The following is a 15,639-nucleotide window of genomic DNA, read 5'->3' as shown; positions in this document are numbered from 1 at the left end:
AGCTCACCCCCTACCCCACTGACCGGCCAAACTGTCCATCACAGTACCCTACCTTCCCATATGACCCACACCTGGCCAATCAGGGTGCAGGATCACCACCTTCTTTTTAGTGATTGGCCCAAGCAGCCATCATGGGACCCACCTGGAGCCCATCAGCTTTCTTCCATGAGATTTTGCTATGTGGCTCCTGGGAAGAAAGACAATCCATTGCTTTAAAATCGAAATCTGTAAGTATATGGGCCCAGGCCTGTCCAGGGCATCATCCATGCCCCCGTGAGGGTCATGAACTCCCTACAGAAAATGGCCAGAACACACACCTGCACACCCACCCTCATCTGGACCCACAGAGGTGACTGCCCAGGCCACAGCTGCTGTCACGTGTCACCGTCTTTATTGGTAAGAGCTGGGGGACGAGTTAAAGCAGCAAAGGGTTTCCCACCCAGCTCCCAGCTCTCCCCGCTGGGCATCACACACTGGTCAGCCAGGGGAGACTGGAATGCTGGTGCCCTCCTCACTGCACCCTTGTCTCCACACCAGGTCTGGGTTTCCAAATGTCCTGTCCCTCTGAGGGGTGCACACTCTGTCTCTGGCCTTGAACCCCCCATTGCCCACGACTGGGGTGACCTCACCCCCAACATCTAGACCCAGAGGGGAGGCCAAACATGGGGACAGGGAGGGCTTCTCCATCTTCCCCACCCTGCCCTTGCACTTGACCTGGTGAGACCAACTCTTCTCCCCAGATTCCAGCCCCGGCAGGCAGGCAAGCGGGGATACCTGCCTCTATCAGTATGTGGGGAGACCAAGGCCCACAGGGGGCAAGGCTGTTCCCAAAGTCTTCCTCCTCCCACTTCCCTCCTCCCAATGCAATTTAGAATTTGCCTTTTCATAGCAGCCTGTCTGCCTGGGCTTCCTACCTGGGTCTGCCCAGGTGGCAGACGGGAGCAAGGCTGGTCCCCCCTCCCCCCAAGAAGAGGCTGCTGGAGCCCTCAGGGACTTGGAAGGCCTTCTCTACCCCTCATCCCACTCCCCACCCCAGGACTCAGAGTGAGCTACCTCGGAAATCCAGCAGGGTGGGTGGGGGGAGGGTTGGGCTCAACTAGAGACCAGGCAAACCTGTGGGTAGCCTGAGCTTATGCAATTTGGGGGTCCCTCTTTATTAAAAAAAAATTACAAAATTACAAAAGCAGGTGCAGGGCCTCAAAAAGGGCCAACTGGGAGGGGACCCTGAAGTGGGGACCCTGAAGTGGGCCTTTGTCAGCTTCCTGGAGAAGTCGTCTCCAGCAGGTGCCTGGGAGTTTTGGCATGGAGCGGCTGGAGCCAAAGCACCTGCTGCCAACACTGGGCTGAGGCAGTGTAACCTGGGGCCCGTGGAGAGGCACAGCTGGCTAATGCTCCCCTGCAAGCCAGCAGGGCAGGGCAAGCTGGGCTCTGGCCAGCGGCCTTCTTCCCCGCCACAGTCAACGTCCTGCTGTTAGGAGCTCCAGTCCAGCGCCTGGCTTCTTCCTGTCTCCTGCTATCCCTCTGAGAGCCAACATGCAGGCTGCTCCTTATAGGCACTCCACATCCAAGGACAAGGCCACTCTGGCCCCAGCCCCTTATCCAGGATCCCCCTACTCCACACACACCTCAAGAGGCCAGCCTCGCAGTGATGCCCATTGAAGCTGATGACCCCCGTCCCTGAGTCACAGAGGAGGAAGAGGGGCCCAGAGAGGTCAAGTGAGGCCTGGAGGTCACACAGCAAATCCTGGCAACAACAGGACCTCCAAATATCCCACTGTGGGCCACCCGGGGAAACCCCATCCTCAGTGCCTCCCTCCCGTCACCCTGCACCCGTCCTGGGATGCCTACAGATAGCTGCTGTGCCGCGGGCTGGACTTCTCCCCGGCTGGGGGCTCTTGTGGGAGGAACTTCTGCTCTTTGCTGGTCCCGGCGCTGTGCGGTCGCCCCTGCCCGCTGGTGGCAGGCTGTGTGACCTGGCTGAGCCGGCCGTTCACCTCCTTCCTCTTCACCGCCGCCCCATCCTCTTCCTCCTCGTAGTCCTCCTCCTCCTCCGTCTTCTCGGGAGGTCCCACTGCGGGCTCCTGGCTGCGCACGCGCCGGGAAGGGCGCAGCAGGACCCTGCGGAAGCCCTGCTTGAAGCGGTAGGAGAGGAAACCATAAAGGATGGGGTTGGCACAGCTGTTAGCATAAGGTAGCGCCACCACCAGGAAGTAGAGGCCAAAGAAGGCCGGCTCCTCGGGCAGCGGGCACAGCTCGTTGACGATGTTGAGTACATAGAAGGGCATCCAGCATAGGACGAAGAGCGCCACCACAGCCACCACCATGCGTGTGACCCTGCGCTCAGAGCTCCGCCGTCGCGGGCACGAGGCCACCTGCGCCTGCTGGCACGTGGGCGCACGCACCCGCCGCCCCGCCGAGCGCACCTTGACCACGATGAGCAGGTAGCACAGACAGATGACCAGCAGCGGCCCAAAGAAGCCCAGAGCCGCAGTGTAGATGATGAAACCAGCTCGCCAGACGGCCACCGGCTCGGGCCATTGCATATGGCAGGTGCTCATGCCTCGGGGCACGCCTGAGAAGACCACCACGGGTAGCACCACCACGGCAGAGGCCACCCACACTGCCGCGCTCACAGCGCGGGCCACGGGCGCCGTGCGCCAGCGGGCAGAGCGCGTGGGGTGCACCACGGCCAGGTAGCGGTCAACACTCATGACCGTGAGGCAGAAGATGCTGGTGAACTGGTTGATGCCATCCACCGCCATGACCAGGCGGCACATGAGGGAGCCAAAGGGCCAGTAGGACAGGGCGTTCTGGGCGGCCAGGAAGGGCAGTCCCAGCATGAAGAGCTCATCAGCCAAGGCCAAGTTGAGGATATAGACGTTGGTAACCGAGGGGCTGGCTGTGTACCGCAGGCCCACGTAGATGACCAGGGAGTTGCCCAGCAGGCCCACCACGCACACCACCAAGTACACCAGGGGGATGAGAACGCCGCTGACCGCCAGCCCCGCCAGGCTCGAGCCCACTGCTGATGCATTTCCGGGGGTGGCAGCAGGAGGCCAAGCTGAAGAAGTAGAGGTGTTGCCAGGCTCCAGGGTGGCGGGTGCTGGTGAGGGATAGCCCGGGGTGTCCATGGCTGTTGGCAGGGCGGTCAGCAGTCAACTACTGGCCTGCAGGAAGGAGGACACAGCCTGGTCAGGGCAGAGGCCAGCTTCATTCCTGCTGCTTCTCTCCTGTGACATTGAACTTGGAGACCCACTGCACAGCATGGGCACAGCCTGACCCACACCGTCTCCATCACACTGCTCAGATCTCAGTTATGCCCTCTCTCACTCCTTGGGGGTAGGGGGGGCAGGAACTGAGTCTTGGGGAGGGGGAGAGTGATTCTCCTGTGGCCCCCCAATACTGGAGGATTGGGGTGTATCTCATCTCATGGACAATCCTTGCTTTCTACAAACAATGTCCAGTTTGGAGGTGAAGGGAGGTGGCAGTGCCCAACTGACTGAGCCTCAGCCCTGCAGAATGAGGGGCACAGCTTCATGCTGCAGTCCTGGGGTACCCAGAGTCACCCCAACCACTCCAGGGCCATTGCACTTGGTTTATCTCGGCAGCGCTCTCATCAGATTCCTGGAATTCCAACAGCAATGGGAGCCCTTTAGCAACCCTGTCAGTGGGGTCCAGATGCCCTGACCAGGAGAGCTGGCCCTGAAGCTGGGGCAAGCCCCCTGTGAGAGAGCGCCATCTGGTGGTAGGGAAAGGGAGTCTTTGCCTAACAGCTCAGGGGACCGTCATGCCGGAGGATTCGCGATTCGCAACTGTGTATCTTAATAGCAGTGACTCTTGTGGGTTCCTGGCTAGAAGACATCATCCTTGGTGTCAAGTGTGGCCACCCATTTTTCATCCAGGTCAGGGGATCTCCCCACAGCACCCACTATCACTTTCCTACAAGTACAAAGCATGCTAGTGTTTGAGGCATCACATCACTGAGAGGGAGCAAAATGGAGAATTCTCCAGGCCCAGAAGAGTGGATCCCAGAGAGCAGAATCCCAGCCCACGGTGAGGCTCAAGCTTACCCGCCTTCCAGGGCAGCCACAGAGGAATACACGAGATGTGGTGCCCAGCACAGAGTGGGTAGCCGCCTGAGTCAAGGAGGCCACACGCCAGGGTGCACTTGGCTGTTCCCAGCCCTGCCACTCCTTGACCCCAAGGTGCTGGAATCATGGCACAGGTTCTGAGATGCATCCCCCCGCAGCTGTGAGCAGATGCCTTAAACACCAGCACACCTGGTTGCCCACATGCAGCACAGCTCCTCCCAGCTCGGTCCCAGGCAGGTGAGACACAGAGCATCCCCTGGCTACTTCTGGGGCTAGGAGAGGACACTGGACTCCTAGCTTGAGGGCAAGCCCTAACTTGTCCCCAACACACCCTACGCCCCCAAGCCCTCATCAGCTCTCCTATGCCTAGGACTGCAACACTAAAGGAGGAGATGTCTGGATCATGGGTTCCAAGGTCCCCAGTTGCTAAGCCCCTAATGTGCAGGATTCACTAAGTTCATGAAGCCCTGAGGGAGGCCCCACTGTTGGGTAAGGACTGGAAATGAGACTGCAGGCTCCAGTCACATCACCTGGAAGGAACAAATCCAGAGACGCTTCACAGACAAACGCCCTCCCCCATGTCCATTTCACAGGCCGACACACTGAGGTCAGGGCTGGGGCCAGTGCGGGACTCGGTGGCCAAGCTGGTGCAGGGCCGAGTCAGTTTTACTGCCCCTCCTGCCCCTGGACTACTAGGAGTGTAGCCCCAAAGCTATAGATGCTTAGGAACCTGCAAATAGGATTTGAAATTCTTCCATCTGTGTCACAGAATCTTAGCGTCACAGCAGTTTAGCCTCGATATCCTTGAAGGGCAGAGTAATAGAATATTCCAGAAAGCTGAAATGAGTTCTTTGTGAGTCAAGAAGTATAGAATCAGGGGCCTTCTTGGGCCAGGCAAGGACCCCAGACCCTCATCCACCTGTCCGTGGCACTATGCATACATCTTGCTAGGACCATCAACCAATCGCCTCCCAGACCTAGTGGAGGGGGCAGGGCAGTGCCAGGTTCTGAGAAGAGCCAGAGCTGTGCAAACCTAATTTCCAGGCTGCAGGGACAGATGCCCTCAGGGAAGCCTAGCGGGGTGGGCACAGCCCCTCTCCCTTAGCCCATCTGTGCGCACACGTGTGCATCACACACACAGCCTGCATGCAAATGCATACACAGCCTTGCCAGGAGTACAGCATGCCCAGAGAGATCTCCTGGATCCTAGGGCTAGAGATCTTCCCCCCTGGGAAGGTCCCCCCCTCCTCCATTGCCATCTCCCAGTTGAATGCCCCAGGCGCCAGGCATGGGAAAATGACAGCCTTGCAGGGAGCGTAAGCCAGACCTGCAATTTGGGCTCCAGGAGCTGGAATACTGACATGATCTATTTCAGCCTCCGGAAGGAGAGACGTCTCCTCCAGGCCTCCTGGTTTATCTTTGGCACAAGCTTTTGCCTGAAAGCCGGGGGCGGACTCCCCGAGGGCTGTGCCTGTGTGTGTGGCGGGAGAGGGGGGAGGGAGACAGAGGCACAGAGAGGGCAAGCAGCTGTCTGGAGCCCCACAGCCGTTAGAAGCCACCAGGTGGAAATGCAAATCCCAGGCTGTTCCCTGCTTGTCTGGCTCCCACCACACCCTACCCCCATCCCTCCAGAATGAGCTGTTGGGTGAAAGGACCTGAGCCCTTTATTTCAACCCCAACTCTTTGCCCCCCACTCACCCTCACTCCACCACCACCTCACACGTGGAAACAAAGCCGGGCAGCTCGCATGTAGTCCCTGGAGAAAGACCCCAGACCCACAGGAGAAAGCCCTCGGGGCTGGAGGTGGGAGAGGAGGACATGGAGATTCAGAGAGATTAATCAGCTTGCACAAGGCTACCCAGCTAGGGATCAGGGAGCCAGAATTTGAACCCCACTCTAGCTCTGTCCAAACCATCATTCCCTCCCAGTTGGGCTGGCTTCTCCAAAAAGCTGGTATGGACAGCACAGGCTGGTACACCCTTCCCAGGCTAGGTCTGCATCTTGCATGGCCGCTGACTCACTCCCACCCGAGGGGCCCTGAGGTTATCTGGGAACCACACCCCACAAGCCCCAGGTTGGGGGGCCAAGGCTCTGATGATGCCAAGCGGCTGTGTGACCTTCCACAAGTCACTCGTCCTCTCTGGACCCGGTCTGCCCCTGTCCACAGCATGACAAGCCTACCTACCTGCTGCAGAGGAATGCACAAGATGTGATGCCCAGCACAGAGTGGGTAGCCGCCTGAGCCGAGGAGGCCACACGCCAGGGTGCTTGGCTGTTCCTAGCCCTGCCACTCTGTGACCCCAAGGTCCTGGAATCACAGCACAGGTTCTAAGATGTGTCCCCCCACAGCTGAGCCCTGCAGCCCACCCAGAGTGCTCTGGGGAGCCCTCCCTCCTGCCTTCTTGAGACTCCCTGCAGCCCTCCAAGCTCACCCTGGCCAGGGGATGGGCTCCAGCACAGCATTTCCCAAGCAACCCGCTCTCTCTAGGACCACCCGTCAGGGCCCCAGTCACCTTACCTGCCTGCCGGCCAAGGGCTCTCCTCTTTGCCTCCGGGCTGGTACACATTCTGGTTCCCCTCTCCCTGCTCAGCCCCCCACCAGGTGGGCCATGCAGGAACCCTGCGCAGCGTCCCCCACACAGCACCCAGTTCTGGACTGCCAGCAGGTACAGGCCCCTCCTAGGCCCTGGGCCACAGCGGCCGCCCACAGGATCTTGCCCGTCCCGTCTCTGGCCCTGACTTCCCACTCACGCCTGATGCGTCACCCCTCATCTCCAGGACACCTAGGGGGACAAGGGGGCAGAGAGGGGGGTGTACAGGTAGGGGAGCAGGGTGGGGGTGAAGGGAAAGGGCAGAGGAAGCAGGGGTTGCAAGGAGCCAATAGAAATAGAGGGGGAAAGATAGAGCGAAAGGAGAGAGAGAGAGAGTGAGTGGGTGGAGAGCCAGGATGAGGGGGGAGAGGAGAGATGCGTGACAGCGAGGAAAGGAGGAGGAGAGAGCAGAGGCAGGGACGGAGAGCAGGAAGGAGGAAGGAGAACGAGGGGGCGGCTGGGAGAGTGACAGAGAAGGATGGTGCCACAGATGGTGACAAGGAGCCAGAGCCGGTGAAGGAGGGTGCAGGAATGGGGCTGCGCACGGGCGGGGGAGGGGCCGAGGGGCAGGAGAGCAGGTGCGGGGCCTCTGTAGGGGCGGGTGGAGGGACGGGATGGTGTGTGGCGGGTTAGGGGAGGAGGAGGCTGGGGGCAGACCCTGTTACCGGGGAGATTGCAGCCACCCACGCTGGCCTTGGCTCCCACTGCAAGTTGGGGAGGGTGGGGCTCAGGGGAAACAAGGGCCCCCCAGACCACCAGGGCACCTGTCCTTCCTCAACCCCACTCCCATCCCGCCAAGCTGGGCATGCCGCACGGGGAGCACCGGGCTGGGATGGTCCTGCAGTCATGCAGTCAAGCTTACTGGTTGCAGACTGAGCTCCAGCCACCACTACGGGGCGGGGGAGGGGAGAGGTGAGAAAGTGGAAGGTGGGGAGGGGGTCATGAGCCCAGGGATTGGCTGAAGCACCGAGGCAGGGCAAGCAGAAGGACGGGAGAAGAGATGCAAGCGCTGGGCGTGGAGAGCCAGGAGGCAAAAACCAAGGCACCCTGCAGCCAGCACTCTCACTGCCCTAGAATTTCAATGGTCAACTTCACACGTAAAGGACACTCATCGAGGACAGCGTCCTTCAGTCCAGGATGACCCCCTGGAGAAGAACAAGAGTGCTCCGGTGGAGGTGACATTTTGCTTTGCTTGATTCAGAAGTAGCTCCCATCACACCAGCGACTGCAGCCCCTCACCCGCGATCACAGCCCCGGGGCTGTGCTGCTGGACTCAGGGGACCTGGGCACAAATCCGGCTCCTTGTCCAACCCCTACCTTGGGGAAGACAAGGGCAGGAGGACTCAGCCAAGGGCAAGGAAGACATGGGTCTTTGGTGAGCACCTACTGTGTACCAGGCCCTTTTTCCCTAGTGGTCCCTTCCCTGGGGCTTTGTCACTAGATCTCTGGGGCTGCCACACAGTAGGTCCTACAGAGACCTGCTCCTCTGACTGCAGCAGCACACAGTAGGTCCGGGACATAAGGCCCTGCCAGCTATCCACCTGCTCTGGACCCTGGCAGGGCCTTCCTCACCCTGGTCTCCATCTCCTGCTGGTACCAGTGCTTCGGGTTACAGGTGGGCTGCTGGAACTGGTTCCTGGGATGTAGGTTCCCCGTTGACACCATCCCCACCGCCTCCACCAACAGCCCTCCCTGGGTTGACCACCAACTTGAGTCAAGCTTCCAACCCCACTGCAGCTTCCAGGTCCTGCGGCCTAGGCTGGCCTCCTCCCTATCTGATTTCTCCAGGTTTCATTCTCACTGGCTTCATTCATTCATTCACTCATTCATTCATTCATTCATTCATTCATTCATCTCCCACATACCCTTGTCAGGCTGGGAAGCTCACACAGGAAAGGAACAGAGGCAATGCACAAACCCATAAATAGATGGGAAGACAGGGTTCCCAGGAAGGAGGTGGGCGCTGGGCATGCACCTGCAGTCCCACGAAAGGCCAGGAAGAGTGCCTGCCAGCAAAGGCTCTGGGAACAGACCCCACCGCGTGGGAGGGGCATGAATGGAGGCTTCCTGCAGAGGGAGGGAAGTGAACCTGTTTGCAACTGACAGCCCATCCCGGCCCCTCCTTGGGTTGGGGCCTGGTCCAGAGTGGTGTAGTTCAGTCTTCCGACTTCCACTCCTATGGTTGCTCCGAGGGCCACCTCTAGGGCAAGAGTGGAGGCAGCGAGGCCAGGCAGGTGCTAAGGAGTGGTCAGGCTTCATCCTCACCCTCCCAGCCTCCGCCTTCAAGGGCCTACCCTAGAAGCCATCCATGCCCAGGGTTAGGTACACCTCTTCTCTGAGCTTCCCAGACTTGGCTCCAGTCCTGACCCATCAAAACTCCCCTGGCAGCAAGTTGTGGGGGGAGGTAGATAGGCATGTGTTGTGGTGTAGCAAGTTGAGCCTCCACTTGAAACATCCCCACCCTCACCCCCACATCCCGCATCCTGTATCAGAGTGTATGGCTCCAGACCAGGCTGCCCAGCTTCTGATCCAGCTCCCTGCTGGTGGGCACCCTGGAGGCAGCAGCAGATCGCCTCAGGACTTGGACCCTTGCCACCCACGTGGGTCCCTGGATCTGGCCTGGCCCGACCCAGCTGCTGTGGAGTGAATTGGCAGATTCTCTCTCTCTCATTCTCCTTTCAAATAAATGAATCTTTAAGTTACATATAAATAGTTGGGGCCACAGTTGTGGCACAATGAGCTAAGCCAATACCTATGACAGTGGCATCCCATGTGAGTGCCAGTCAGTGACCTGGATGGTCCATTTCTGATCCAGCTGCCTGTTAACATGCCTGGGAACACAGTAGAGGATGGTCCCAAGTCCTTGGATCCCTGCTCCCATGTGGGAAATTAGGCTGGGATACCTGGCTCCTGGCTTCAGCCTGGCCCACTATTGACCACTATGCCTATTGGGAAAGTGAACCAGTGGATGGAAGATCGTTCTCTCCAGCTCTTCCAAGCAAATACATAAGTCTTTATAATGTGTGTATATAGCTTAGGACTCAGGAGGTCTCTCCTGCCTTCTGCGCTCCACTATAAATTCTCACAAGGCAAATTCTGCTTGGAATTCTCTAGTGTCCCTAGGCCTGGTGCCAGTCTAGCACCAGTATGGCACAGGGCATCAGCTGCTGGCTGAATGAGAAGACGATGTGTAGTCAGGCAGTTAGAGATGGGGCAGGAGCCTTCCCCAGGAGGCTCTGACTGGACCCACACTTAAGCCCTCTGGGGAGCAGGGGAGGCTGGGTTCTAGAAGCTAGGAAGGGCTCCTACCCACCCTGCCCCGCACCCAGATCCTGGATGCCTCCGGCTCTGAGCCCACAAGCCCCTGAGAAGTATGTTTGGCTTCCTGCCGGTGGGGTGCCCAGCCACCTCCTTCCAGAGAAGAAAATTCTGTGCCTCACCTAGCAACCTGTCCCATCTCAGACTGAAGGGTTCGCCAGGACACACAATTATCCCTCTAGCCGCAAACGCATAGTCTTCCTGGAGCGAGCCTTCGAGTTCTCCTCACCTATCCACCCCCCACAAGAGTCAGGCCGGAGCCTCCTCTATCCTTTCTCTTGGCCTGCAGTGCCCAGGCCAGAGCCAACATGGTGTCCAGACTGAAGCTTCAGCTAGGGACACGGAGATCCAAGGTCAAGCTTCTCAGATAAGTCCTGGACCCTGGGACCTGATCCCTCTAGCCCCCTGCACTGCATCAGTTCCCAACTAGCTCTTGCACAAGTCACATCTCAGCTTTGTCTCTTGCCAGCTGTGTGACCGTGGGTATGTGACTTGCCCTCTCTGAGCCTCAGGGCTGTGCAGGGCTGCATTGTCGAAGGAATGAATTGACCCCTTACAACACGGTGGCTCCCAAGGACACACATCAGCTACAATAGCAACAGGCCCACCCCAGCGGCAGCTCAGCTCCTGGGGGGCGGAGGAGGACAAAGAGGCGGGGAACATCGAGCATGAGTTCCACCAGACAAAACCTTATCAGTACAGCCGCCAGCACCCACCTGAACCCCCAGCTCTTGAACCTGCCCACAGTGCTCCATCTTCAGCCACACTCCCTCTGGACCAAGCCATCCCAAAGTGGATGGCCCCGGCACATGCGTTATTTTGCGCTGAAACTGAACAGCAGCTGCGGCAGGGCAAGCATCCTGGCCTCCCCTTGCCGCAGCCTGCTGGTGCAGGAGGGAGGGAGGGAGGCTGCCTCCTTGCTCTGCTGCTCTGGGAGGAGGCGGGCATCCACACAAACAAACCTTTTAAAGCGACCCTCGCCTTCCAGGCAGCACAGGTGCCCCCAACTCTCCAACATTTGCATTGTGGGACCGGGGCCGTCCTTGGGGCTGTGTGGCTTTTCGTGTGCGTGGGAAGGTGCCTATGCATATGTGTAAATAAAATGTGCTGGCCATAGACCCAGTAAGAGACCCTGATAGAGGGAAGACACGCTTCCTCCACCCCCCCCCCCACCTTTCTGAGAGCCCCTAGACTCCCCTCTCGTTCACCAGAGGAGTCCCAGGTGACCTGCCTCTGCCTGCATCTCTTCCCATCGCTCTCTCTGTCTTTAATTTATCTTTTATTTGAATGGCAGATTTCCAGAGGAAGACATCTTCCACCTGCTGGTTCGTTCTTTAAATGACCACAATGGTCAGATCTGGGCTGGTCCACCTGGGAATGTCTTAAAGGTTTCCCACGGGGATGTGAGAGCCCAAGTACTACTTTCTCACACATGTTAACAGGGAACTGGATCAGAAGTGGAGCAACCTGGACTTGATCTGGCACCCATATGGGATGTCAGCGCTGCAGTCAGTGGCCTAGCATGCTACGTCATGGCACTGGCTTTTTTTTTTTTTTAACATCACAGCTTTCTTGGGCTGTGTCCACACACTCCTCAGGTGCCATGAAAACCTTGCAGTACCATTTCCAGAGTCCAACAGCAGGGGCAGATTTTCCTTGGAGGTCGTGGTCATCTCCCACCTGCTGCTCAGGTCTGTATGCAGTGCTCCACCTTCCCAGGCCCAGGGCTCCTGTCTTCACCCTGGTCCCAAGGACCCCTTGCAGCCTTCTCCTGTGTCAGACCCAGTTCCTGTGGTTCCATGCTGGCTCCCTCATGGATGCTTCCACTGGTTTCACTAGGCACAGTCTCTGGGATCCCTCTGAGAAATCACTTGACCAGCAGCACTCTTGCTGCTTGCCAGGTTGAAACAGCTGGAGGCAGCCGCTGGGCAATCGCTGGCACCATCCATGGTCCCCTGTCATTGTGTGTGGCTTTAGCTCACTCTACTCCCTTTATCCTGGGAGCTTCTAGGATTGCTGTTTATCCCTACCTCGCTGAGGCTTTATAACAACCTGCTACAGCATCCTGCTTTGTCTCCCTTGATCATTGTGCAGTAAGCAGACTGCTTCAATGCAGTTCATGCTCTCCGATTCTGTGACTGCCTTCCGAAACCCCTCTGTTTTAACAAAGATTTATTTTCGGAGCTGGAGTAAGCTGTCACCTGCAATGCCAGCATTCCCTGTGAATGCCAGCTCAAGTCCTGGCCGCTCCACTTCTGATCCAGCTCCCTGTTGATGCACCTGGGGAGTAGCAGAGGGTGGCCCAAGTGCCTGCATCCCTGTCACACGCATGGGAGAGCCAGATGGAGTTCTTTCTGGCTGAGCCCGGCCCAGTCCCGGCCATTGTGACCATTGTTCTGTTTCCCTGTCCCCTACCCCTGCTTCCCCTTTGTCACTCCTCCTTCCAAATGAATAAATCTGAGCAACTCCTTTCCATCGCTTGGACGCTAAGCCCCTCTGTCATTTTCCTCAGTCTCTTTTACCGTTCTGTTCTACTTCTTCTTACGTATTTATTTCCTTACAGCTGTTGTCAGCTCCCAGCCCTTCCTGTTTGATCAACATGTGTCCTTCCCAAGAGCTCTGTCCCACCTCCCAGAGTCCCCTTGGCCGGGGCATCCTCCACGTCCTGGCAGCTGTTGCCCACCCCCCTCGCCCCTGCTCCCTCTCGCCTCAGGGGCAGCACTGTTGCTTCTGCCCGCTGCCTTGCCTCCACTGCATGCTGGGATGCATTTGAGCAGGTCTGTTCGTCCTTCACTGTGTCCTCGTCTTCCAGGACAAAGTGCTCACTCCACACCTGCCTGCTGCTGCAGACCAACGCCTGCATCCCAGAGAGCATCTCTGGAGGACCGGCTGCCCATGACACCCCAGCATCGGCATCTATGAGAATGTTCTTCTGCTTCCTATCTGGGTTGCATGTGCACCCGGGTGCCAGAACCCCTGAACTGGGTCAGGAAAGGGGCCAACCTGTTCTGTATGCAGACTGCCACTTAACTCCACAGGGGATGCTGTGGCACAGAGACCACACAGCTCTCCAACACACACACACACCCTGAGCACTCCTTCCCCTCCCACGTCTCAGGTCAGCGGGGGTGGTGGCGGGGGGGCTAGCATAGTGACAAACTGGGGCGCCACTGGGTGGATATGCATGCAGCAGCAGTCCTGACAGCTCTGTTCTGTGCTCCCTCCATACTCTAAGTACCTCCAGGCTGTCCCAGGGCATGGGCTTTGCTGGGAGCACATGGGGTGCACCTGCATGCATCCCAGCATCCGTGCCCGCCCTAAGTATCCCAGGTGCCATGGAGAGGGCCACTCCTCCTAGGGAGGGCTCATCTGCTCCAAGTCAGCAGACCCACTACATCTCCTTATCCTGTTCTGTTGCAGGGGTCTCTGGATACAGGGCCTGGGTCAGAAAGGGTTGGTGGCCCAGCTGTATAGTGCAAACGTTTCTGACCCTTACTCAGCCCCAACCCCCCCATGTTCAGCCTCCTGCAAGGCCAGTGGGCTCTAGCTCTTCCACCTCTAAGTCCCTGCTCAGCCAGGAGACAGCAGGTGCCTACGGTTGTCTTCCTGGGCTCTGTGATGTCATTTGCCACCCCTCCATCCGCCACCATGGCACTGCCCAACCACGGCTGGGCTCACAGGTGCCTGCTGTTCCTCTGAAGATTGGATTTGTCATCCCTGCTCCAGTTCCCAGCAAGGAGGGGGCAGGGGGCAGAGCTTTGCACCTGCTGCGCTGGGAGACCCACATCAACAGAGCTGCACGGTGCGTGTTCGCTGCACATCTGTCTTCCCGGCACTTCTCTGCACCCTGGCCCTGGCCCGGTTTGCCACAGGGCATGCAGAGTCTGAACCCAGTTGAATTCTGGATGCTGTAAATGGATGATCGCTCGTGTCTCCCCAGAACCAAATCTTTCAGAATATTCCAGACCTAGCTCCCACCTCCCTGGGACCTGGATGGATTCAAAAGAACCAAGAAGTAAATTTCACAGGGAAGGAGTAGTTGGGAGGGGATAGTAGGGAGGTGAGGTCAGGGGTCAAGGGCAGAGCAAACAGGAGGGAGTCCCATTCCAGAAGGATAATTTTTAGGGTCACTGCACCTGCCAGCCCCTCATCCAAGCCCCACCCCCACCGACACACAGTGGCTTACAGGACATCTGACTTGGCCCTGGGCCTCGGGGGACTCCTGGCCTCCTTGTGTTCCTGGGATCTCCTGCAAGCCGACCTGGACTGCAGGTACAGCTGAGCGTGGAGCAAATCAGAGACATGTTGGGGAGTTCTGGACACAGCCCAGGGCCAGCAACTCAAAGTAGAGCTCCCAGAGGCACTGACCAGCAGTCACCTGGTATTGGGCAGGAGAACTCACTGCTGCCTGCTGGCCTCTGGGTGTCAGGCTGGCATGAGCATCACACCCACGGGACCATGGCACTTGCTGCCTGCCACAGGAGGCTGTAAAGGGGCACCACTGGGCATGCATCCAGTGACGGATTACAAAGGAAAAGCAAGGCACCAAGAATGGTGCCTGGAAAAAAAATGGTGCCTGAAAGTTTGTTTGTCCAGCCCATCCAGTGAGGCCCAGGGCAGAAGGGCCAACAGGTGGGCTCTGGAGGAAGGCGTGCTGTGTGCAGCCCTGACACTCAACCTGGGCCTGATGCTGGGGGGGGGGGCGCTCGAGAGCAGTTGTTGTGAGATGAGCCGTAGGGGCCATATTGTCAGCTCCTGCTACACCCAATAGTTTCAAAACAGGCTCTAGGGGGACTCCCCTTTCAGTTTCCCTTTTCTCCCTGAGGGTAGCGTCCCTTGTCCTCAGCCAATCCACAGAGCAAGCAGGAGTGACTCTTCTGCTACCCTGTGACTGCTGGGCACAACAGTGTAAGGGGAAGGAAGCACCACTGGGTTTGGAGTCCTGAGGCCCCAGTGACAAATGCTATCAGCCAACAGAAGGAACAGAAAGGTTGACCAGCAGTGACTTAACAGATAAAGCCATTTCCTTTCCTTTTGTCCCCAGAGCAAGGCAGCCACTGTCACCCTGACAGCTGCTGACTGATGCTATCGGGAGTCAAGCCTTCTTCACCTTTCTGCTCCTTTTTTATAGTGTCTACATGTGTCTTCAGGCTCACAGGATGGTTGCTGCTGTGCCAGACATCACACCGTTATTCAAAGCAGGGAAATAGAGAGGTCAGAGATTAGTGTTGGCTGAATCTGTCATCTCTCCAGCTGACTTCCAGGGATATCTCTTGAGCCAGAACTGAGTGATCTTGGAAGCCAATTGTAATTGTGTCTGGTGCTAAGTATTCCACTGCCCTGCACACAAACTAGGATTCTGTGGGTAAGGGAGATCAGAGTGGAGCTGGAGGGTGGGGAAGCAGAGGGTCTGCCCTGATTCCTCTATCTCTCCTTTGAAAACAGCGCTCCCTGGAAACCTGGCAGGAGGCTTAATGAGATTCCTATGTGCCAGGAGAGAGGGCAGAGTAAGTGATTGGATGGCAACTTGAGCACTGGCCTAAAGACAAGGACACCTCCGTCTCTGTGCAGGGATAGCTCAGGGGGATGAGTATGGCCAGAACAGCTCCAAGCCCACTCTCGGCCTGCAGGGGAGGGGC

General features: G+C 58.0%; 2 protein-coding genes across 2 annotated transcripts in view; both read right to left on the bottom strand.

Annotated features, from left to right (window-relative positions):
* TST (thiosulfate sulfurtransferase) overlaps positions 1 to 15,639 on the bottom strand; it is a 254,633-nt gene that overhangs the window by 122,055 nt on the left and 116,939 nt on the right. The gene's annotated exons all lie outside the window — the stretch shown is intronic.
* Positions 1,306 to 3,160, bottom strand: SSTR3 (somatostatin receptor 3). Its single transcript, XM_004589534.2, has one exon. The coding sequence runs from the start codon at positions 3,129 to 3,131 to the stop codon at positions 1,845 to 1,847; it is 1,287 nt and encodes a 428-aa protein (XP_004589591.1). The 5' UTR covers positions 3,132 to 3,160; the 3' UTR covers positions 1,306 to 1,844.

This window comes from Ochotona princeps, chromosome 15 (assembly GCF_030435755.1).
Source record: "Ochotona princeps isolate mOchPri1 chromosome 15, mOchPri1.hap1, whole genome shotgun sequence".
Lineage (NCBI taxonomy): Eukaryota > Metazoa > Chordata > Mammalia > Lagomorpha > Ochotonidae > Ochotona > Ochotona princeps.
This window is presented reverse-complemented; position numbering and strand designations above follow the sequence as displayed.